The sequence below is a fragment of the Accipiter gentilis genome, chromosome 9 (assembly GCF_929443795.1).
Source record: "Accipiter gentilis chromosome 9, bAccGen1.1, whole genome shotgun sequence".
In the NCBI taxonomy this organism is placed as follows: Eukaryota; Metazoa; Chordata; class Aves; order Accipitriformes; family Accipitridae; genus Astur; species Astur gentilis.
Window position 1 is genome coordinate 18,866,537 of NC_064888.1, and position 26,031 is coordinate 18,892,567.

At 40.1% G+C, this 26,031-nt stretch overlaps 1 protein-coding gene across 7 annotated transcripts in view; it reads right to left on the reverse strand.

Moving 5' to 3' along the window:
- The window catches only part of KAT6B (lysine acetyltransferase 6B), a 126,289-nt gene extending 100,988 nt beyond the window's left edge, over window positions 1-25,301 (reverse strand). For 3 of the 7 annotated variants that reach the window (XM_049810299.1, XM_049810298.1, XM_049810293.1), the window contains exons 1-2: window positions 23,200-23,458; window positions 17,018-17,913 (exon numbers count right to left, since the gene is read on the reverse strand). In XM_049810299.1, the coding sequence (XP_049666256.1) occupies window positions 17,018-17,638 (621 nt within the window). In that variant the 5' untranslated portion in view covers window positions 17,639-17,913; window positions 23,200-23,458. Of the gene's footprint in view, window positions 1-17,017; window positions 17,914-23,199; window positions 23,459-23,511; window positions 23,613-24,706; window positions 24,761-25,088 lie in introns of those variants that run through there. The other 4 variants (XM_049810295.1, XM_049810294.1, XM_049810296.1 and 1 more) reach the window with 4 other exon arrangements.
- Between the last annotated feature and the right edge of the window lie 730 nt (window positions 25,302-26,031).

The window sequence follows — 26,031 nt, forward strand, 5'->3', positions numbered from 1 at the left end:
CTCTCTCCTATAATCTAGGTAAAACCCCTTCCATCCTCAAATATAACATCTACATGACACCTGTCAAGACAGAGTTCTCCCGAATCAGAATACTTAAGCATTAGGCTCTAAAAAACTATCTTCACTGCATTCCTTTGGTCTTTTGATTCTACTCTGATGGATTATTTAACTTAGTCCCAATTTAATCCAGTGTTGTAACTCACGATCAAAGAAAGATTATTTTCATCCAGCTATAAAAGCTTGAGCTCTTGAGCTAACATGAGACAGCCCTATTCTAAAGCTTCACCTGTGCCACTACCACTGCAGACACTGCAGCACAACATAACATAGACAGGACTTGCCAGCCCCTTCCCAAGGTTTTGGAAACTTAAGCACTGCCTTAAGCCTGCATTTTCTAGTCAATTCTACTCTAGTCAAGAAACACATACATCATCATCAGGGCCTCAAGCCACTTTTTTTTTTTAAGCAGTGCAAACTGATTGCGTAAGGCAGGTATGTGGGTAGAGGAAGCTAGTGCCAGTGAAATAAAAAGGCGAGGAAAAATATTTTTTTCCTCCTTCAGCAGATGAACAGTCCAACACTTACCATGTATGTTTCCCATTTCCCCAAATTATTTTAAGCTAAATATTAGAACATTTAACTCTGCAAATGAACCTAATAAAGATTATTACATGACAGGAAACAGCATGAACTACATACTGTGTCCTATACCACAATGGTAAACTCACATCATAGTTGGCTTTTTCCTTCCCCTAATTATGAGCAGTGAAACCACAAAACTGATGTTAAGATCTTATCAGTTAAGGTCCCCTTATGGGAAAAGTTCAGGAACAGCTGTACAAAGAAACGAACACTGCTCAGCTTGAAGTTTCTGAAGTAGCCACAAATTTAGAGAAGAAAGAATGAAATCTGTCCATCATGACACAGTATTTGGGTTTCACCTATCACTTGTGCTATTTGTATTAGTGACTTCCTAATTAGCACTGCAGAGAAGCATTCAAAGTGACTACGAAAGTAACAAAACCCACTCAGTATACTGTCTTCACTGATGCTCATAGTACCTCAGAAATACAGAGTCTGAATACAAACTGGTAATTTGGCCAAAAGAACCCTGAGAATTTAGCTAAGTTGTACATAGTGTGAACAGGTTGTATGTAGATTATATGTTACTGCCCCCCGCTTTGGTAACAGGACACTTCTTAGTACCTCCATGGAAGCTGCTAATCAAGTATTTACTATAGCTTTTCCCTCAAGCTTTACACTGATGAGGTTAAACAACAATCTCAAAGAATTTCTTCAGTGCACTTCTACTAAGTCAGCATAAAAAGCATTTTTTAAAAAGTATTTTTTAAAAAACAAACAAACAAAACCCCTATGTTTTGCTATTGTTTTCGCTAAATGGGTTATCTGTTCTAGATTATGCTGCTCTTAGAAAAGCCTGAAAAGTACTTGGAGCTCCACACCTAGGAAACAGAAAGCCAGGCATACAGCATAAACACCAAACCCATCTACTGTGGTAATAACCACAGAGGCAATAGGTGCTGACAGTAAGCATAAAGCTGTATCAAATAGACCTATGATGGAATTTAATAGATCTACTAAGAAAAAAATTTTTGTAGACTAAGTATTTACTGTTTTGTGAATACAGATGAGTTAAAACTGCAAACAAAATATTAACATTACTTTCTTGTAGCACTACTTTAAAAAAATCTTAGCAAAACTGGTGTTTTGTTCTATAATAAAAGTCAACATATCAACAGACTACAGGAGAAGAAACACATGTTCATATAGCTCTTCACAAGCAATAGCTGCTGTATTAGTTTGAAATGCAGTTCTAAGTCATGCTTCCCTGTTGTTGTTTTGCTTCTAACAAAACATTTGTCATTGTACCTCTGCTAGTATCAGCCCTGATTAAGAATTTAGTTACCCTCTCTTTCGGGCTTTATAGTCTAACAGCCTTTCAAAAAAGAGTGATATAATAAGGTAATATACAAAATTTCTTGTAGTACCTCCTCCTGGTGACACTCGTTCCAAGAAAACTGTTTAAATTTAATACTACAAAGACAAGTTTTTCTTCTCCAACTGTAGCATTTTGCAGTATTAAAAAGCTACCGAAAAGCAAGTACCCTTTACTACAGGACTTCAAAAGACTGGAGGTGAATGAGACTGCTAGATCACACAACTGAGAAGAACTTCCCAAATTGTAACAAGTATGCACAATGCTTATCTGTGCTATTTTTTATCACATTATAGCACCACCAAGAAACAACAGTGCTGTAACCAAGGCTGTAACATAAGCTGTCATTATGAACTTTGATACTAGAAGCTGGTACTTTCATAGTTAGCACGCAGCCTGGCTATCTTCATCCTTGTCTCCAATGAGGCCACAGTCCCTCACAACTGAAAGATACCACTGCATAAGCTACTAGATTTTGGTCTGGTTTGCCTGAAGAAAGCATTAACTATCAGTTTACCTTAGTCACCCAATATATTCTAGGAAAGGTTACTAAAAGATGAAAGACTTTATTTTCATGTATACTATTATGCAATAGTTACTTTTAACACTGGGGCACACAGATGCATTTTTTTAAAGCTATTTCTCAATGACAGTATCTCAGATTTTTATACCCTATGAGCATGATTAACTCTCAAAACATGAACCAGGTCACAACAGAAACCTGCTAGATAATTAACAGAAGCGGAGAGGGATTCTTTGAAATGTACTGGAGTTAAGATGTCAGCATTTCAGCAAACCAGAAGGGGTAGGGTGGGGAATCTATAAAAAAATTCCACTAGATACAAGAGAAGAGCAATTTCTTCAGTCTGAGAAACTATTTTAAACATTTATGCTAGAATGTATTCCACCTAAGTGTCAGCACTCTATTCAGACATGGAAACCAGTTTGATTATTAGGGGAAAAATATATTGGGGGTAATCAAACAAATATGAAGCCACCGCCTTTTTCCGTAATTTCAAAGATGTATCATTTGACTGTGGTATTTTTACAGCAGGGAAAACACTTTAGCTCCCAGGCTCCTGCAAAGATTTCTTCAGAATATCATATGCCCATCTTACTATAGTTTTATGTAACAAATAAAAGTCATTCAACTTAAAAATAGATTAATTTCTAAATTCTAAACTTCAAATGTTGATTTTTAATCAGCTTTGCCATTATAATCCTGAGAATAAAACGGACTTTCTAGTTTTTGAACAATGTAGTTTCAACAGAAACAGCCCAACAATACTTGAAACTGTGTGGAAGATGGTCTAATCAGTACGTATGATTTGGGTTGAGAGAAAACAAACACCCATTACAACATTATATACTTGATTAAAAAATGAAGATAAACCCTACACACTTTCAAGAATGAAGTAAAAGTTACACTTAAGCAGGTCAGGGAAAATGAACCTAAACTGTATCTCAGAAACACCTCCTCTAAGGTGCATTAGAGAGTGACCCTTAAACATAGCCCCTTAAAAAGCTTAGCCCTCTTCTCTTTACATCTTAACCCAGAAAAGAGGTACTGTAATACTAAACACAGTTACTTCTAATCTATTTCTAAATCTGAGAGGACCATAATGCCTTAAGAAAACAGCTCTCTAGAAGATCCTTTAAGTCCTCAATCCATTACTGTTACAGAAGAGAGTATATTACCCCCTTCTATACAACATAGTATACAAGTATACCCCTTTATATATAGTTGCTATAACAGTACCTTATTCTAGTTACATTTTATCCATTGTATTTCCAAAGCAATAGAATTATTCTCAAAAAAACACCACCCGTCAAATCCTTACAAAATTGAATTTTCTTGGACAAAACTATAGTGATCTGAAGACCTGAAAGTCTATAAACACTGTCAAGCAATCCAGAAGTGTTTCTGCTTTCTGCAATCCAAATAATTTAAGCTTTACCAGGGGAATGCTCCAATTCCTTCTCCCATCCCTTTCCAAAATCATTCTAGAAACTAAGTATTTTATTTAAATCTTGAAAACAGTCTGTAACAAAAGCAACATAATTCTGCCTACTAATTTGTTTTGAAAAGGGTGGGAAAACAAGTTTACAAGCCAGTTTTAACATGATGGTGAACTATGACCTTTAAATATACCCCCCAACAGATGAGATGCATACTCTCAAGTGTAATTCAAAATACAGAAACAGATATATTTATGAACTTTATAATAATCAGATTGCTTAAGCTGTTTCTGAGGCAAATCTCGTCGATACACTGGGAACTAGTTTTAAGTGAAATTTGCCCCATGAGCTAATATCAAATCAGACTTCCAGGGGTGGGGGGTACACCACCACATCAAAACAAAACACAACCCTTAACAAAACTATTAATACAAAAAGCAGGCAGAACAAGAGTTACCTCCCTTTGCACCACTTTAAGAAAAGGAGAGGGAGAGAAGTAGGAAGGAAGAAAAAACAAATGGCTTTTTGCAATCTCTTTCTGAACTACTTCCAAAGTTTTAAAGTATCAATAACCATGTGGTGACAACAAAGTTGGTAAATACAGTTTAGTCAAAATGTTGAAGACACTGTCTTATTGTATTGACCGGATTACTAAAAGACTGATGGTAGCATTAAATAATTCTTACAGTGGTCCAATGCTCAGTACCTGGAATAGGACTAAATATCCTTTAGCATAATCTTGTATTCACTAAATCGAGAATTCAACAGTAGAGCAGCTGCTCAGTGCCTGGTCTGCAGAATTCAATGAACAACAAAAGGTTACCTTAATTCAATGAGATAATCAGCACACACTTATCCACTACCAAGAGTTTTCCAACCATCTGCAAGGCGGCAGAGCTAACTGCCTATAAAACAACTGGTAGCATGCTGACATGTCCTCACATCCCTCATGTCAAGGAAAATTCATCTCTTAGCAACAGCTAAAAAGAAGCTGAACTTCCAGAAATATTTTAGATGCATCATGAGCCAACAATTTCTTCGTAAGTGATTTTGATTGCTACTGATCTCCAAACAGATGTCTACTCTAATTGGTAAAGTGTATTAAATACATACTTATAAAAAAAAAAGTCAAGTTGTCATGACTTAAGAAAGCAATAACAACCGGAGTCATTATAGCTGTGCACATAAAAGACAAAAAGCTAGCCTTATTTAAAGCTGCTGGCCTCACAATGATATCAGTAACAGTGAAGTAAATAAAATGCATGTGTTGTGGGGAGAGGAAAAAATCTGCTATTAAGGTTGTTGTCAGAAATTTAAAGGTAAGACACCAGTCTGCTAAAACTCAAGATAAATATTTTTGAGAGGAAAAGCAAAATAAGAGATTCAAGGGTAAAACCACGTTAGCTACTAAAACTATTTTAGGATTTACTCCCTTTCTACACAGGGGTGAGAAAATTACTTTTGTTTTCTTCTCCAATTAAGAACACCATGGTATTTATTTCTTAACTAAGTCAAAATACAAAATTTTAAGGCATCAAGCTTTACATGTAAATTCCATATAGAACATCTAAGAAAATTAGAAATCCACTTGTTTTGGTGAAACTCACTTGTAATAGCAAAATATCAAGCTAATTAGAATTTTACCACCAGACAGAGATCAGGAAAGGGAAAAAGCTTGTCCTCAGCTATATTAGTAACTCTTCTTTAGAAATCAAATCTTTCAGCAGTCTCTTCAAAATACATCCAAACACAATATTGAGAAAGAAACAATATAAATCATTAAGATTCAGTTTTACATTAGCAGATTATGGGCAGTTCTGTTCGGAACTACATACAGAAAATTAAATATGGCACATTCACACAATGAAGCCTGAACATGCAGCTTTTTTTGGTTTGTTTTCTTAGGCAGAACAGACCTGCCAGCTGTCAAAGTCATTTTCTCAAATAAAGTCAACTCCAGCAAGTTCATTAACATAAAAACAGATAGATCAGTTTTATTTCTAGACTAACTCTGAAAATTATCAGTACCTTGTCTGTAACAGGCTGGAAGTACCTAATAAACATGTTGAAAATGTTACTTAAGAAGGCAGGATATCATTGAGAAAGAAAGAGACATACCAAACAAAATTCCAGTACACCCCTCTCTCAGCATTACTATCTTCTAGGAGACATAAAAAAATCTGTCAATTCTGGGCTGAATAGCAGCTGCAATTATTTCCTTAAATTCACAGGCAGAATTGAGGTACCAACTTGAATTCAGAGCAGTATAGAAAGTGGGCAACAGAGGGAAGATTTCTCCAGTGGTTTATTACTAAAAAAAAAAAAAAAAAAAAAAAAGGACTCCTGTCATCCATCTCATGTTCAGATCTGAGAAGACTCCTGAAACTCTCTACTGAAAAGCTGAAAACACGCCTGCAAGATGAGCAGCTGCTCACTGTTTTTTAAACACAGTGCACAAATGCATGAAGGGAAAAAAACCTGCCCATCACCCACAGAAATTTCAACTGGCAAAGCCCAAAGCACAAGGACTAGCTAAAGCCAGGGCTTCTTTTAACTTTTTTTTTTTTAAAAAAACAGCTATTACATTCTATGTTTGACTTATCACGAGAGAGTAGAGTTAAAATGCATAGATGTTAAGAAGAGGAATTGCTTGACTCCAGTGGAAGCTGTCATCTCTACAGATGTAGTAGTTTAAAATTTGTTTTAAGAACATTTAGAACCATTAATAGACCTAAGTACCAATAATTTCCTTCAAGAGTATGGCAGACAAGCTTGTCAAGTGGCCCAACAAGAGTAATTTTTTTAAAATGGACACACAAGTCGTCACTGGTTTCTAAGACAGTGTGAGCTCCAATACTTTTTCATGTAGTTAAACATATGCATACACAAGCACAGTAACAGACCATTCTGTATGCACATAGCACATGCTGCTATCTAACTTGAGAGTCTATCTTCTGAGTGGTTTTCTCTAGTCATTTCTTGACTGATTTATCTATAATGTTTAGATGTTCAGAAAACATCTGTAACAGCTGAATGAAAGCTTGCTTTGCTAAATCAGCAGAATGTGTGCCAAACATGTCAAAATAAATAGAAATTGTTTTTACTATACAATTTTCCAATATTAAAATAGCATTAATATTTGTAAAACAGCATTAAAAAGTTTTCAGTGACGTCTTGTTTTCACCACTGGATAAAGAGGGAAGGGAGGAGAGCTGGGCAGTTCAAGGCAGAGCAAGAATATTCAGACCAGAAAATACCATGTTTATGTATAACCCCACTGTTTATTACATAAACCTCCATGTGTTTATTTATAAACTGACTGATAACCAAATGCTTACTTGCAGGAGTCAATACACTGTCCTCTTCCTCTACCACTAACATATTCTTGTTAACCTGACTCCTACAGCAGGTAGTGTTCAGAGGACAAAATAGAAAAAGCACAAAATGAAAGGTATCTTTTAAATCTGAAACAGAACGGAGGGACACAACAGCCTTTATAAGCATAGAACTTGTTAACTAACTACTGTTAAGTTCAGTGATTATAATGGAGATTACTTTGGTCTTGAGAATTTTTTTAGGTTCAAACACCGCTTTTTTCATCACCCTTTAACTGTGTTTTTAATTTTGTAGAACCACTTTGCTAACTATTTCTCATTATCCACTAATCCTAAGCACTTTAGAGAATTCCACAGGACTTGCAAGTTAGGCGTTTTTCAGATTTTTACAGATCAATATAAAAGACAACAGTTCTACAAGCAGCACCAAATAAGGTATCCACACAACATAATGGTGAAACTTAAATGAAGCCTAGAAGGCTTCAGACCCAGCCTCCTGGGTCTGGTATAAAAAGCTAGAAGTTCAGCAACTCTAAGTTCTTATTTTTCCAGATTTCAGGGAGTCCCAAGAAAGCAGAAATCAGGATGTTCACTATTCTTAAAGCAACATACACAAAATACACTTATGAAAGAAACTTTAACAAAAATGAAGAATAAACACACTGTGAACTCTCCAGCAGTGGTTTTCCCAGGTGAAGCTTCTACCCCTCGTTAAAACTTCGTTAGCTTACACTTTGGCTATTTGATGCAGCTGTCTGCAATTCTTCATCATCATAGTCTTGCATAAAGAAACTACACTTTCTATTTTATTAGCCAACAGTTAGAAGAAACTGACAAACTTTCAATTCAAGTTGAAATAAAATTCTCTAGGCCAGGAGAGGCCTCTGGAGCCTGTACACCAACCTACCACTCAAGACCAGATCCAAATGTTTCCTCAGGTTGCTCAGGACCTTGACTATACCCAATCTCTGACCACCTCTGAGGATGGAGATTCCACAGCCACTCCGAACCCCTGTTCCATGTCTCTCTATCCTCGCTATACAGGATTTTCTCCTCCACCTATCCGGCATTTCCCTTGTTGCAACTAGTGTCAGTTACCTCTCATCCTTTTGCCATCTGTCATGGTTTAAATGCAGCAGCAACTGAGTACCATGCAGCCACTCACTCACTTCCCCCCCACCCAGTGGGATGGGGGAGAGAATTGGGGAAAAATATAGAACTCGTGGGTTGAGATAAGAACAAGTTTAATAGGACAGAAAGGAAGAAAATAATAGTGATAATAGTAACAATAATAGAATAGCAATAGTAATGATAAAAGAATTAGAATATACAAAACATGATGCACAATGCAATTGCTCACCACTTGCTGACTGATGCCCAGTTAGTTCCTGAGCAGCAGTCCCCCCAGGCAGTTTTCCCCCTAGTTTATATACTGGGCATGATGTCACATGGTGTGGAATACTCCTTTAGCCAGTTTGGGTCACCTGCCCTGGCTGTGTCCCTCCCAACTTCTGCCCCTCTAGCCTTCTCGCTGGCTAGGCATGAGAAGCTGAAAAATCCTTGACTTAATCTAAACACTACTTGTCAACACCTGAAAAGATCAGTGTATTATCAACATTCTTCTCATACTAAATCCAAAACATAACATTATACTAGCTACTAGAAAGAATTAACTCCGTCCCAGACAAAACCAGGACACCATTTAAGAAACAGCATCTTTACTATAATCACCCAATACATAGTGCTGAAAGAGGTGCTTTAACACAACAGTTCCACACAAGGACAAAAGAATTCTACACATCTATGATTTTATCTTGACTATGCTCCTTTCAACTGTTACCTGTAACTACTTATTCATTAGTTAAGAATATGTGTATTCAATGTCTGAAATACAAGTGCCATTAACATTTGTCTCTGAGCCAAATGCAAACAGTGCTTGTTAATGTTGCCATGGATACATGGAGATTACATAAAAATTAATTCCTAAAACTACAGTCAGTCATTTTCACCATTTTGGAAAAAACAGAGCTGTGAAATTGAAGCCAACTTCAAAACACCACTGGTGATGAAATTAGATGCTGGAGAGAATGTGGAAAATGTGTGGCAAACTTATCACAGCTTATGCTAGCCCCCACTTCTATTAAGGACTCTTCCTAGATGAGGAAACATCAGCTATGCCTCCCAGACAACTTTGCTGAGATCTTTCTCCTGTGCCAGAGTGCTGCTTGTAATTAAAAACAAGTCTCAAGCCTACTCCACCTAGTACTGCATTAGTTGGTAACTGACAGGCTGTACCACTACCACCACAACGTGAGATAGAAGGGGACTCTCTGCCCCTCTAGATCCAGAACACTTGAGAAAGCAGAAATTCCTGCACATGTGTATCTTACACAGAGAAGAGACACAAGAGTTGACAATTTACAAGTCTTCAGTTTCCCTCCCCCAAGGACATCTTCCTTATGCAACATCTTCTCTACAGCACAACCTGAAGTCATAGTAACCCACACAAACCTAAAACTAAATGCAGCAGCCCTGGAATTGCCTATGCAGACATCCCTTGCAGAGTTCACACCATTCATATTCTAAGAAGGATGCCTGTGACTGCGAATTTAAAACTTTGAGCTCTTCTGCAAAAACCTGGAGAGGAAGAAAATTAAACCACAAAAAAATCTCAGTGACACCAGTTATAATTTTCCTCAATGAGGAGGGATATAAGCGGACAGGAAAAAACAACAATAACACAGACAAGTGATTGTGCAGCTGAAGAATATCATACTAGTTTAAAAGTTGGTTTGTCTCTTATCAGGTAACCACAAACGACAGCAGTAGATCTGTCAGCTAAGTGGTACCTGATTTTATGTACATCATCCACAAAATTCTACAGCCACAACCTGAGCCCTAATAGTGCTGTTCCAGTACGAAACAGCAACACCCTCCATTTGGTTCCAGAAAGTCCTTGCGTCCTGACTTTAAACAGGCCCTGTCTAAACAATCATAGGAACTATCGGTCTGTCCTTATACCTGGGCAAATGTAGTCCTGAATACAGAGAAGAGAGTTTCCCTTTGAAAGAAGATGCATTAGCATCCATAAATGGATTCAAAGTTGTAAAGAAGACTTTTACACCAATTGAGCAATTCTTTTCTCACTGCTAGCTTGAAATTCTTTCAAGAGTGACAATCTTTTGCCATTTCCAACCACCAAGTTCGAAAGCTGTGGTTGATTAGCACTTGATCCACACCAGGGGATCTTCCTTGAGAAAAAAATAGTCTGTCAAAAAATAGCAGACAACCTCAACTGCAAGTTATCAAGGTTTTTCATCATCTGTTTTATAACAAAGTTCCTGTAACAACAAGAAACAACATGGAATTGTTACCACATTTCAAACGCCACAGAAAAAACACCCAAGAGTCGAGACTATCACTATTATTGAACATAGAAGAGGAAAGACACTCAAGATGGCCAAGGATACAGCACTGAGAAAATATGCAAGGTAGCTCTCCTTGTAACTAAGGCAGACTTCTGGTATTTCTATATTCCGGAAGGAATTTTGACAAAGGAGATATCCATATACTGAGTAGTTAAAGAAAAATTAATCTTGGAAGAAAAATGTTAAGAGTAAAACCTCTACCTGTAGTTTAGGAATCACATGCCTCTCCCAGTTAAAACAGAAGAGTTCACAAAATAGCACAGATGAACAAATACTAACAGAACTACTGGAACTACACAGGATTTCTTTAACTCATTGCTGTCCGTTTCAATACCAGGACTCACCACAGCACATCACACCAAGTAATTTTGAAGAGAGACTACCAAGAGAATCAAATTTTAGCAAGCCTTAGGATTAAACAGCTTGCAGTACAAGGTTTCAAATCACTCTTTGCAGTACACAAGAATCATAAGCACAACATGCAGAACTATGTTCCAAAATATCCAACTTGGGGAAAAAAGGGCAAGTAGGATCTTCTGTGATGGTTCTATAGGAAACTGCAAACAGATGACCTGTTTGCAGAAACTAAGTCAGGAGCAGACCAATCTAACTTAGGAAATAGCAGTTCTTAATTTCTTTCCCACCATCCAATTCAAGGAAACTTTTACAAGCACGTGTCTTGGTTTTATCCCAATGTGCTGAATTGTAAAATACAAAAAAGCCCAGAAGTCCACTATATCGATTTACAGTGGCATGAGCTGCTTCTCCACAATATGGGATGACAAGACTTCTCCAATTCAGTTTTAAATGCTCAAAAGATGAGGTAAGTCATTCTTCAATTTCTGGTAAGCTCCAATATCTCAAGTGGGAATAGGATCAATTTTAAGTGTTCACTTGGCTTATGCATGGAGTTGGTACTTAGAGCATTCCAGAAGCTACAGGGAACAGCAGAGAAATAAGAGAGCAGCAGCACCTAGCAATAATCCCAGAACTTCAAGGACAGGAGCCACACACACCAAGACACAGGCCACCCTTCCAAGAAATAAAGCTATCTTGTGAATTGACATAATGAGAAGCACAAACATAAGAGTTTGTGTTTGTCAAGTAACACTAATGTTCCTCAGTCTTTTGTCACTGTGAAGATGTTACGAGGGGAGAAACACAGGTTGTCTCTAAAGGCAATAGTATTTTATAGATTGACAAAGTTCAAGCCTAGATTTCTTCTTTTTTTCATACCACTGCCTACAGTCTCTAACAGTAGCACTGCAAACATTCTCTTACAGAAACTTACCTATCACTGCATTTTGGTGCTCAGACTCACCTTCAGGAGCACAGACTCCATGTAAAGCTGGCTCCAAAGTTAGGCATTTTGAATATCCCCTTATGTGTAAATCAGTAAGATACATTGTGTAGCACTTCCTTTCTGCCTAACTTTTCTGTTTCTGCTCAGTGGAAAGTCTAGAGGCCAGAGGGAACAAGGTAGAGCAAGCAAAGAAATCTCAGCCAACAGTCTCTTGTTGCCTACCCATAGGAAGGCAGGAAGCTGAAAAACTGAGCAGGGAGGAGCCTGGATGCCAAAAAAGCAATTCTCTATATTTGGCCTGTTGCCTGAAAGACAGAAGGAGGAACACCCAGTGTCTGCACTGGCACAAGCTACATACCAGAAAACTGAAATTCAATCCATGCCAAGTTACACTTTGAAAAGCTAAATGTACGTAGGCCAGTGAAAATAAAATTAGATAGGCGTTCAGAGTATGAAAAATTAATAAAACAAGTTTGGTTTTGCATGAAAGTCAGCTTAGAAAGACAAACTGAAAAGTGAAAGGGGAATTAATAAAAATTTTCATGCCAAGAATCAAATGGAAACAACTATTAATACAGTTGCTCAGCTGTTCAAGAGAACGTTCAGGAGAACCAAGAAAATACTGTATGGATCAAGTCATGTCCATTTGCACTGCATCTTTCAAAGTATACTTTAAGTAGGAATTATTCTGAACATAGCAAAGCTGTAATCACAAAGATATACTATGCATTTCCCCAGCCCTCTGAAAATGTTACAATGGCCATTGCTTCTTCACCTTTTAAAGTTGGATTTATCCTTTTAAATCATATTTAATAATAAGTAAATAAAGCACTGTCTACAGCCTACAAACATCTGCTTCTTCGGGTTTATAGCCACACAGCATTTGTGCTCAGGAGATGGCTAACTCCTAAGACCTAGTAGGTTTCATGCAGTTCCCAAACTGCAGAACCCTCCTAGTGCTTATCCAAGTGACAAGAAAAACAAGGAAGGACACAGTGCACATGTGTGGATGTGCACAAAAAACACCACCAGTACTGCCATTCTACAATTGACACCATTAAAGATAAATTAAACCCATTTAAAGACTAATCATAACTTAAATACCACTTCACTGATGCATTTCCAGAAGTGTACTTTAATGCATCAAAGGCTTATCGAAAAACTAGATATCACTCAACATGTTCAGGTTGATTTTCCTCTCTGTTCACATCCTTTACTACTATGTTATCAGTTTTCACACTGCATTTTCTCATTAACATACTCATACAGACCTTTTCAGAAGATGCTGTGTGAGAGAAGGTGTGAAGCGCAAGAGAGAAGACATCTATGCAAGATACTCTGAACGTAAGGAAGAATACATAAGAGGAGTTAAATTGTTAAAACTAACTATGCACTGCAATACAGTGAAGTGCACAAGATCAAACTACTGAGCAACAAGTTTCCTTGTTTTCCTGATTTCTTATGTGTGGGATTGGTGGGGTTTTTTTATTTGCAGGGAAGAAAAAAACATTGCAAGTCTTCATCCTAAAGGACAGCACTGTTTTCAGTTTCCCTTCATTGTTAAGGCGGCTCCACCTCTGGCTGGAGGTTGGTCCTTTAGCACACCAATTTAAATACTTTAAAACAGGAATTTTTGAAGTGCTTTGATTCAAGTTACCTGTCCACATCAAGCAAGCACCTATCTTAATGTAACCACCAGACTATTTAGGATAACTGGGATGTCCTTTTGAAATGTAATTTATACTACTCATTACATGTTATATGATGTACAGCCTAGACATGGCATAGCTGATGACAGCTACTAACCTTCTAATGGAATCTGTCCTTCCTATGAGCCTTGTACTTGCATCTCTTCATACAGAAGTGAAAAAGCAACCCTCCACACACACTAGGGAATGGAAAGGGGTGGAAGAAGAGAAAGTTTAAACAGCTGCACAGCACACTTCCTCTTCCTGTAACTCAGAGTTGACATACATTTGCCCAAATCCAGAAGAGTGAGGATAACACTTGAAAGAAACACACCGTTGTTACACAAATGCTTCTTTCCAGGCCTGTGGAGAACAGGAGGAAACATGGCAATATAAGCTACGCTGCTGTAACCAACTGCAGCTATTTCTGCATCTAATGAAACAAGAGGACTAGATCTAGTTGCATTGGATCACCCAGTTAATATGAAGACAAAAAAAGCAGCTCTGTATCATCACCATCAAGAGGAAAATTTAGCACTTTCGGCTCCCTGTTCCATGCAAGTATTTCATGGCATGCAAAACACTCAACACACCCATAACATATTCAAAGCTCCAGTTCTGCAAAACTAACTTCAGTGGTACTGCATTGCAATAGTATCTATCTTCTCAGTGCACTAGATACTCTGATGCTGGGGGGGGAGTGGGGCAGGGCAGGCAAGAGAGGAGAGTAGGAGTTGGGGAGAGTGGAGGGTGGAAAAGGAAAAAAAAAACAAACAAACCAACCCACACCAAAACAACCACAAAAATCCCCACACCCCTAAACAAAACAGAAAAAAAACCCCAAACCACCACACACACAGAAGCAGTACTGTATCTCTTCTGATGACTCAGTCAGGAAGAAAGGTTCAGAGTCTGCATTTGGTACCATGAGTGTGAAAGTTCAGATTGCCAAAGAGAGCACTGTGATGCACTTCTAATGCACTAAATCTTTGAACTGTTTCAATCTGATGTCAATTACATATTAAAAAAGTCAAAATTACTCAAACTTCCACAGTCATCTAAATAGATTTCTGCACATCCTCCTGTTCTTTGCTCTCCTCAAGGAAAGTCAACAGAAGAGATACTTGAACTTCACCTCTAGTATTTAAAAACAAAAAACCCCAAACAAACAGAAAGAGCCACCCAAACAAAAAAGCAGCTCTTGTGCTAGCTACCTAAACAGCCAAAGAAAGACTGAAATACACCAATGTCTTCAAAGACTAGCCACTCCTAAGAGATGCCAGCTGGCTACATTTTACTGTCTAAAATTCAATGAATAATCTTGACATGCCCCATACTGCCACTTAAATAACTCCTAATAAAAACAGCCTAACAGTTTTCCTGCAGTATCATTCTACTTATTCATTAATTAGCATCAATTTCAAATGAACATGCAGTCATATCCCAATAACAGACAGCTACATACAGTTACTTTCTGAACTGTCCTTTGAGTGTATTTAAAGCCATACAGCCTGAAGACCAGCAAAAATCCCATATTTAAACCCAGTCTCTATATATTTGTCTAGTAACCTGTGCCACAACTAGTACAACTAAGCAGTGCACTACAATATACAACTACAGATTCACGAACTTCACATCAAAACTATTTTTGTCATGAGAAAGCGCATGCCAAACAGTTTTTAAAAACTCAAGTCACACCGCTAATTTTGAGGCACCCAAATGAAAGCTTATTTCTTGCCAAAGCACTTGCTAGAGAACAGATTTCTTTGGCCAACTTCTAAAAGACAGATTTATCCTTATACCAGTATTTTAGTATGGCAGTAACGGCTTTTTCAGCACCATGACCCAACTAACATTCCTTGCAACGGATGGCAGTCTCACTAGGTAGCCTGACAAGGGAGATTTTTGTTTCCACAGAATTCACATGAAGGATCATAGTATTAAACTCTTTTGGTTGTTCAGAACTCCAGCCGTCAAATTTTTCATGCCACTAGAGTATCAGAATTACAGAAGAATCTCTGAAAGTACTTAAACAGACAACTTTATCTCTACAAGTAATTAAATCTTTATAGGGTATGGCTACAGCAGTAATTGCACAGTAAGCAACACTTCTGAATTACCATTCTGATTATTGAGCATGAAGCTCCATGCATCCTTCAATTACCTGAGAAGTCCAATTTGACAGAAATACATAGATATCCACATACAAATGCAATCATGTTTAACATGTATTTAGAGAAGCTCATAAAAATCAACCTGCAGCTACCGACATTTGTAGTGTCACCTCTGACTTCACTAAATATTTATAACACAAGCACTTTCTACTCTGCACCCTGCAGCACCTCACAATCAGCTGAAGGAAGAAGACAGTGAAAACCATCACGCAGTTTCTAGGAGACACTAATGGCACCTCTACAATGGCAAAGTTGTCTGGGTTATTCCATGCCAAAAAGAACTGCCACCAAACTTTATCACTGAGAAGTGGAGGGAAAAAAACCCACAAACAAAACAAAAAAAACCACCAACATCAAACCACCAAGTTACAAATACTCTAAGTAACCCAATTCAAGCAGAACAGGTAGCTCCCCCCCCACCCCAAGCATGCTGAAAATTCAAAACACACTTCACCATACTAAATTAGGAATGATCAAAGAATACCTACAGACATGTCTTTGACATGATCCTTTCATAAACAAAACACTAATTGACACCCCCTTCTCCCTCAAGGCTTAAATTCTGTGAATAATTAACCTGAAAAGAAGGCCCAAGTAAGAGCAAAACTAAACCCATGTAGGAAGTCCAACAAAACTGAAATAGGAGGATTCTGCAGTTTAGCTCGATTTGTTGCTCTGACACCTTTACTTATATTCCTAGAATATTTGTATTAACTACAGTTCCTATTAAGTTTAAAGTTCAGTATCTACATACAAATATGTTTAAAAATAATAATTTTAACAGTCTTAAAAGTCAAGAGTTCTACTGATAGTATTTCAGGTCGTGTTCAAACTATAAGAAAATCAGTACATCCAGGCACAAAATGAAGGTAAAAGGGGCACAATCAAACCACATTGCAGATTTCAGCAACATCGGTCTGCCAGGCAAGACAGAACAACTTCACACCTAGAAGAGGGCATACAGCTGTACTCTTCCCTGCTGCTGTGTTTATCTACTGAAAATCCAAAGAGGAAACTATCCAATGCATGGATCTTTGACATGCATCCTCACTTATACAAATTTAAACAGGTAAATAAAGAACAAGAAGAATCATTATTTTTGCATTAGGTAAGTAAACAAAGAACATGAATCATTTTTGCATTACTACATTTACTCTCATTTTTCAGACTTACCTGGTCTTTTTCATGGGGTAGAAGGCTGACAGGTGGAAGAGAAGCTGGGAAAGTGCTGGAGTATTTTGGAGCTCCTTTGCTTTCCAAACTACCATAATTCACTCTATACTGCGGTCCATCCTTCAGTAATCTCCCATTGTTAACAGCACGTTTGGCCCCCAGACGCAGCCTCTGCTGAAAGGCAGGATTGTTGAAAATATTTGCTAGGTCATTTTGACTTCTTAAATACTTCTCTATGTTTTTCAGGGACGAGCCATTTGGTTCTTGAAGCCCTTCAATTGCTCTTCTCAAGAGTTTATTCCAATCCACATTACGAAGCTCAGTACAAGCTCCTCTAGATCCCTTAACAGATTTAGAAATAGTGCCAGGTTTAACAGATGAAAACCGTCCAGGATTATCTGGGTCCTTGTAGGATGCAAGGCCTTTGTTGGTAACTTTAAGAATAGAACCATCTTGAACACTAAGTTCCAACTGTTCTGAAACAGTCTTCTTATCTAATCCATGGGAAGCACAAACAGCATGACATATTCTCTCTTCAGAAGGCCTTTGCTTTTGCTTTTTAACTTTTTGTATAGCTTCAAGAATCCACTCCGTATAAAGAGGGTTGGCAAGTTTTACCATGGTTGACCAGTAATTGTTTCCAGCCAAGAGTTACCCATAGAGGTTCCTCCTTATCCTTTTAGCAGATCTTTCAGATGTTGGTCACACCTCAAACACAAATCAAAGGATCCCACACACTGCTTGGATGCATCTCAAATATATCCATCATGAGGAGTCAGAAAATGCAGGGAAGTATCTGCCCATTGTAACTTCCAGTTACTTTACTGTTATGGAAAGGTAGAAAGGACGCATTGGTAATGATACTGGTATATCCTTACAAGAAAGTTTGTTGCAACCTTTAAAAAGAAAAAAGAAGAGACAGGAAGAGAATACAGTCAATGCTGAAGTAGTAAAGAGAAACAGAATGCATTCAGACATGCATTCATATTGTAGATGCTGCAGTATGCAAAAATGTTTGCAAGATTGTATGCAATGTTCACCAATTCCTACCCCACCCTAAACAAATCATCGTAAAATCCTTCCACTTCTTGTAACATTCAGTGGATTTAGTTTTCCTAAATTCTATCACCCCAACACTTAACCTACTACTGACTTGGTGGACAATTTCCATTCAGCCAGTGATCTGAAAATATTCTCCAAAACAAACTGCCTAGAAATCATTCCTAGACCCACAGATATAAGAAAATTACTGTCTGCATGGATTATACATGCACAAAAGAAAAACAACCCAGAAAACCCCCACAAAACCAATATATCTCCAACTGATGAACGTCAAATTATTAACCACTGCCATTTCTTACAGTATGCCGTTTCTAAGTGCCATGCCATATGTTGATTATACAACTCAGAAAAATCAAAACCAAAATATCAGAACTGAGTTACTGGTATTACATCCTTCATTAATACCTAGGTACCGTAAAATACAGCAAGGGATCACAAAGGCACTCATTCTAAAGGTGTGTAGTAGAGAGGCATGCACTTTTGATACAAACTCTTAGGAACAGAAATGAAAGTGAAGTAACAGGAGGCATTTTCACATAAATACACTGTCAGCATGAAGACAAATAAAGAGGTCACATTGACAAAATAAGTTTTGGTGACAGTTTAATGAACTTTATGATGAACAATATTCTTTACTTATTACAGATTATATCACTCTAATAGAGAATTCAGTGGCTTCAACAACTCATACAAGAAACCTGAAAGAACATCTTGAATCAGGAGTTTATTCATCCTGCAGGACAATATATGAAAAAAAATAATTAAAAATCCACACAAATTAAACTAAGACAGTAGTCACCTAACAAATAAATAAATATATTTGAGGTATCAGTTTTTTCTGCCATGAAATGTGAAGAACTTTTGAAGACATTAAAAGAATTGTATAATCACTTCAAATCAAAGGAAAATAAATAAAAACCAAAAGAGGAAAATCTTCATTCTCAATAAATGGGTTGTCTTGTAAGGAAGAAGATTCACCTGTTTCACAGCAAAATCTAAAACTGAGTTGATCTAAACCTACATTTATAAAGCTATGGCAAGCAACCTATAACTAAGTCTTGGTTCTCATTTTTATTCATTTATTCAAGTCATATTGGATTTCAATCATGTTTAAAACTTGAGTAACTTATGTATAGGAAAAACCTGAATTGATGCAGTAATCTAAATTATTTTCAACTTGTTAAAAAGATTCCTCTGCAACTGTGAAGAGAAGTACAAAACCCACTTTTGGTCCCGTACCTTCTCCTCCCTCTACGCCCTCAAAAATCTCTTTAAATATGAACTCCAGATCATGTTTCACAGATTATTATACCTACACAACAGGATTAGTAACAAAAGCAGCTGGTTATTGGTGAATATAAATTTCTACTATACCCAAGTAGTAGAAATATTAACCAATTCATTCTATGACTTTGTCATTCTTTAGGTTTGATTGAAGCTTAAGCATTTTCAGATTTATAAATATGAAAGTTCAACTGACAACCAGAATGAAGAGACACATTCCTGATACAAATGCAGGGCCTGAATGTTTAATTGGGTCTCATACTGAACCCTATTGATCTACATGGATTGGATCCTGTTTCTTGCTTCCAATCTGTACTCATGCAAGTTACACTTGATAACAGTTCTGTGTATTTCAAGTATTTGTAATAAAACAGTAACTTGTTCTATAAAGACAAATTTTAATTTAATCCAGCTAGCAAGAGCCATTCTTTCCCCAACGGCATTATATATATTCACTGGTTTCAGGTAATTCCAAAATAACACTGTAGCTGCAAAATGCAGACAAATATAGGGAAGAAAAAAGTTTCCATGGTATTATGAATCCTACAAATTCTCTCACAACTCTGACACTAAAAATACAATAATACAAAAAAGCAGAACTCACTCACATTGAGACTACTTTATACACCCTGCCTATCAATTCGGAAATTCTCTGCAGCAGCTACATATAAAGCTCCAGACTCCTAGAAAGCTGCTTTTAAGTTTAAAAGTTATTTAGTTAGGCTGCTCTACTATGAATCTTCATGAAGATAATCAGTACTTAATTAAATGCTGAAGGCTGCATTTGCTGAGTCAAAGGTACATACTTGCCTCATTTTTAAAACTACTGCAGTACTGTTGTATTAAATTTCATACAAGCAACCACATCACTTCCATTAAATTCCAGAACATACAGTGCAGGGTCTGTTTCAAGTACCTGGACACTGATGAACATTTCAGTATAAATGCTATAACTTGTAGCTTACAGGAATTTTTATTGGCCAGTGACTGTGGCAAAAGGCAAGCATAAACCTGTATCTTCATGTAAAGTCTGCTGCTTGTACAGGATTTCCACAGGAATATACATTCAGAACTACATTTTTACTTATTTACTTAGAATTCCCTATGTGTAATACAACCTCCTGCATACTAGCACCTACAAAACCAACACTGGTTGAGTGTACCAGAATATATATATTCTACCATAACCTAGAGTCTTGGTTATTCTAGAGTCTTGGTTATTCTGCCACTTTGACTACATCTGTACTTGAAGCGTAGCACCCTGACCTCCACAACTGATATGACAAGGTCTACCATTCACAAGATTCAGAATAACCTCTAAACAACAAACATATTTGCCAGCAATATAATTCAGCTCAGTGACCCTGGACCTGTAATTTAAAGAGGTCTTTCATAAGTCAAGAGATATTATCCAAGATTGGCAATACAGAGATACATACATACACATGCTGAGCGACTAGAAATTAGAAACAAGCTGCTTTAGAAACAAGCTTTCCAGATTGAACATAAGGGGATGCAGGGAAATTCAAAATGACATTTAGGTTGCTAAGTTTCGAACTTAATTTTGCCAAAACCAGAAAAAGGTGGTTATACTTCATTTATTATAAAAAGTACAATGCTTACCTAAACAGATTTCGAGGAAATACCAATTTTTCAAGTGATTATAAATTAGTAGCAGGCACTCATGTCTATTTATTAATTTTCCTCCTCTCATAATTAAATAACATTTAACCAAACTCTCAACAGTACCCATCCAATCACAGATTAGATTTTCCAGACTGTTCAGTACACAGGACCGCTTCCAAGTTTTATGGCAACTGTCATTAAGCTCTTTCAATGTCATATTCCAGCTTCTATGCTCTATGGTATCTTATTTATTTTGAAAATAAGAACGTTTGAGAAAGTTTGATTGCACTATACTACTGATCAAGTCTGTTAACAAGTCTGCTATAGAAGATCTGCAGAACATAAGCATTCGGAGGGTTATATACAATACGTTACCTTCCAAACGTGAAAAGCCATCTCTAGTCAAGGCTTGTCCCTTTACCCAAGGCATAAATTATCTGATAAATAGAAAGAAGTTGCAAAATTGCAGCTTGGGATTTAGAATGAATGCAAATATGTCCTTTATAAAGCACACACCTATTGCACAGCTGATTCTAATTAAAGAAAGCACTGACTGAACATGTTAGTCTTAGATGTCATCAGTAATCCTATAATAAGGTCTTTTTTAGACTGAACTATTATCTGGAATTATTTCCAAGTGATCATATTGTGAAAACAAGCTGTGGAGTCAGAAAGAAAAAGAAAAAAAAAATTAGCTCTGCTTCCCACCCCCAGAAACAAAAAGTTATTACACAAGTATCTGAAAGCATTGCACAAAATACTAAAGTGGTTTTTTGGAGCAATCAATGAAAAATTAGCTCTGGCTGTCTAAAATGCAAATGCAGTTAAACTTCCAAAAAACTGAGGTTAACACAGCTACCAAAAAAAGAAATAGGAAGGGCGGGGGAGGAAGATGACAGCAACTTGTGTAACCTGGCAGTGACCTGTGAAGCACAATTTCATTCTGCTCCCTCCTACCTGCTCTGCACACACTCAGAAGAAGCAGCAGCAGGCCAGCTCTCTGCTGCAGCATCAGGGTCAGGTAAGGATTGCAGCAGAGGAGGAAGACTGCCATTGAATTCAGTAAGCTTTTTGCCATTCTTCCTTCCTCCAAGCCATTACTTAGAATTCTGCAGCTAATCAACTCTGTATTCCACCCCCATCTCAATTAATGATGCAAAAGAGGCAAGATACTTGTTTCCCCATTGCAAAATACATATGCACCTACGAAGAGAGAGAGAAAGCAGATCCTGGCAAGGACTCCCAGCACACATGACACTTAAAATTATTCAGATCATGAAGCCAGCTATTGCATTATTCTTTATACAACAGTTTTCAATTTTAACAAGGAAGGGCAATGACACTTTCACATGCTTTAAACAGACAGACAAGGAGACATTATAGTAACTTCAAAACTACACCAAAAGACTTGTGGGTGTGGGAAATAAGAGTGAATCAACCTGATGAAGTCCTTGCACTCTGTTGTACCCCAGAAGCTAGTTAAGATCATATGCTAAAAAGCAGTTCACAACATGACAGCAGCAAGGACCACCAGAGGAAACAGCATTAGTACAACACAACAACAGCAAAAATCACCCAAATTCACCCTTCCCACCCTCTTCCATGGAATTTCTTAGCACTTCAAAATACAGTACTACAGAACATCAGGGAGCATGGGAAGGTAATATTCACTGCCAGCAGTTAACCTGGGAAGAGTGTTTCAGTGGAAACATTTCTTCTTGGGATAGAGATCCTCAACAGAAGGGGTTTCCATTTGCTTTTTGTGGAGAGGGTTATTTTCAATGCTCAGTGACAGAATGCTAAAGGGAAGGTCTGGGCAAAGAAACTACGGTGCAAATGTTGCTTCTGAAACGTGGCTTTAAAGGCTTGAATATTTCCCTCCCCAACTTAAATTTTTTGCAGTACACCCAAGCCATGGAGATTTCCAACGCCTAGTGCCCATGCATTGTTGTATTTGACAAGGGCCGAGCCGGGGCTGGCTTTTGAACCCTCCAAGCCTTCCTCCCGGATTTCTCATTTCAAAGGCTGAAACCCCAAGCCGGCAGGCGCTGCACCCCGGGCACGGCGACCCCACAGGAGAGAGCAGCCAGGAGAGGACGGCGACGGCGTGCACCTGCCCCCACCCCACGGGGGCGGCGGCCGCGCCGGCCCCCCCCACCGCGCCCGCGGGAGGCAGGCTGAGAGGGCCCCCCCTCCCCGGTACCACTCACCTCCGCGGGACCGGGGCTGCGGGGGGAGGAGCCTCCTCCAGGCGCCGCAGCGGCTCCCCCTGCTGCCGGCTCTTCCCCTGCTCCCGCGGCCAGACTGCGCCGAGGCGGCTGCCCCCGCTGCTGCGCTGCCCCCCTGCAAGCAGCCGCCGCGACTCCCCCTACCGCCGCGGCTCGGCTCGCCTCACCTCACCTACGCCGCCATTTTGTTTCGCCCTGTTGTACTTAACGTGAATCCGACATGACACTGATTACAGCCCAATGGAGTCTCATTAAAACCTTACCTACCCCCGCGCCCCGCCCACCGGCGCCCACCATTGGGCCATCTTGCGCACGCCGCTCCACGCTCAGAGGCCGCGGGCCCGTGCCCGTCAACGGTCCACCCCGGCCCTGTTCCGCCCAGCAACCAGCCTCTCTCTCCCATTGGAAGGCGGGGCATGTCAATCACGAAACACGCCCCTTCCCTCCGCGCTCAACTCCGCCTAATGGTGAGAAAGGGCGGGGATAGAGGCTGCCATTGGCTGCCACCACCGCCACACACCCGCATGGTCCACCCACCCGCCCGCCACAGCCCGGCCCGCCTCATTCCTGGGCCTCGAGCACTAGTGATTGGTCACCCGCCGCAAGCGGAGGCAAGAGTTCTCGCAAGCCCGCCTTCCGGTTGGCTACAACTGCCGTCCGTCTGGTCCCCCCGGCCTCGCTACCCTCCCCCACCCGCCGCCGCCCCACCCGCTCCTGAAGTTTGTTCGAGAGGGCGATCGCTAGCAAGAGACACCGGCGGCCGCCGCCTGAACCAGTTCGGCAGGGCGGGCGGGCGGGCGCGCGACACACGCTAATAAGCAGCCTTAAATACTGAGCGTCACGCGCGTGCCTCAGATCCTGCCACTCACCCGGGCGGGCGAGATGGAGCAGCACGCTCCCAGCACAACCCTCCCAAGGTGCCTGGCAGTGGCAGCCGCTTATCGCGCACACGCGCACACACACACACACACACAGCCCGCACGGCGAAGGGGGGGGAGGAGGGGGTGGGAACGGCGACAATGACTCCCAGCTTTACAGCCACATGCAGGTCCCTGCAAGTTTCGCCATGCGAAGCACAGGGACTTCTCTGTCACCCCTTCTGCGAAGGAACAATTGCCGCCTCAGAAAGACAGGGTGGGAGCATGCAACACAAAAACCTCAGCCATCCCCTGCCTCCCTCCGCCACTCGATTACCCCCCTCCCCACCCCATCCAACCCAGCCATCGCCTCCTGCTGCTGCTCCCCCTCCCCTGCAAAACGCAGACCATTGCAATGCATTTACCAAGCACAAGTGTCTGCAAACACGTGCATCAGCCTCCAATGCAAAAGAAAAAAAAAAAAAAGTACCCAGCCTAGTGACAAGCCCCCTGCACTGAGAGAGGGGAGGGAAAGGGGGTTATTATGGCAAATTACAGCCTGTCACCCAATGCAAAACAAAACCCATCGCATGCTCCCTATTATCCCCCACGTAAACTCCTGGGAATCTAACCTCCGATGCAGGTTTCCCCCCTTTGCTTGCAATGACCTCCTTTCTCTGCCTGTGTGTGTTTCTGCAGCAGCGGTTCCTGCGGAATGTGCTGCCCCTGAAACGCGATCGCGGCTCCTCTCTCTCGCTCGCTCGCTCTCTCCTTCTCTGTCTCTCGCTCGCTCGCTCTCTCTCCTGGCTGCAACCAGAGCCAGGAACATAACAACAACACAACCTCCCCCCACCCCCTTCCCCAAACACATACACACTGAAGAGACCCAGCCAGGAGAGCCAGACGAGCCGGGAAGGGGGTGGAGGGAATCCCCAGCCAGCGGATTGATTGCACCAGTTACCTTCTCTAAGCCCCTTCGCAAGAAGGGAAAAAAGATGAATACAGAGAGAATACCTTGTCTCCCCTCCTCCTCCGCGGGGCTCCTCTTCTCACTCCAAAATACTAAAAGGTGGACGGGCAGATCAGACACAAGCGTTCGGCTCACGGCGGGGGAGGAGAACGGCACGAACAATTATCATTAATTTAGAAATTAAAACAGAAACCCACCCCAGACCTCCAGCCTTCCCGATGCCGAGCGGACGCAGATTGCGAGGACTGGTGCTAAGACACAGGACCTGATAACAGCTAATTGAAAGGTTAATCTACATAGGCTGTGACAGAAGAGGTCCCTCCCCACTTTTTTATCTGCTGTTGGCAAGTGGGAAATTGAGCTCCCCCCACCTTTTTCCCTCCAAAAAAAAAGGAGGGGGGGGGGAGAAAGGGGAAAAAAAGGCAATAAAGTTTGGGGGGAGGCGCGTCCCCGCGGCGGCGGCAGGCCGCGAGCCCGGCGGTGTTGTGGGGCTGAGGGACGGGGCGCGCGGGTGGCCGTTGAGGGGCGCGTTGGGCGGGAAGGCGGCCTGAGGGGAGGTGGTCACCGCCGCCTCCCGGGGGGCCCTCACGCTGTCCTCGGGGGTTTGGGTTGGGTTTTCGTCCAATATGGGGCGATTTAAAACGTCTCGATGGAAGCACCACCACAGGAAGGCTTTGGCAGTTCAAGGGCTTGAACAGTTCCTCGGTTCGGAGGAAGGGGGCTGTGTTTGAGGCAACCATAATTAGTCTGAGGGATGAAAGGAGGGTGAACACATTACAGATGTTGTCCTCCCATTGAGTTTGCCATAAATGTAACATGACGTTATGAGGAATGTATTTTTACGAACAAGGTGATAACACATGTGGACTTAAAACTCAAATGAGTTAAATATGAGTTTTCTCATGAGTTTTCTCCATGCTGTCCTGAGCCATGCTGCCAAAGGCCACTTCACCATGTCAAAGTTTTAATACTATTTGTGATTGTTTT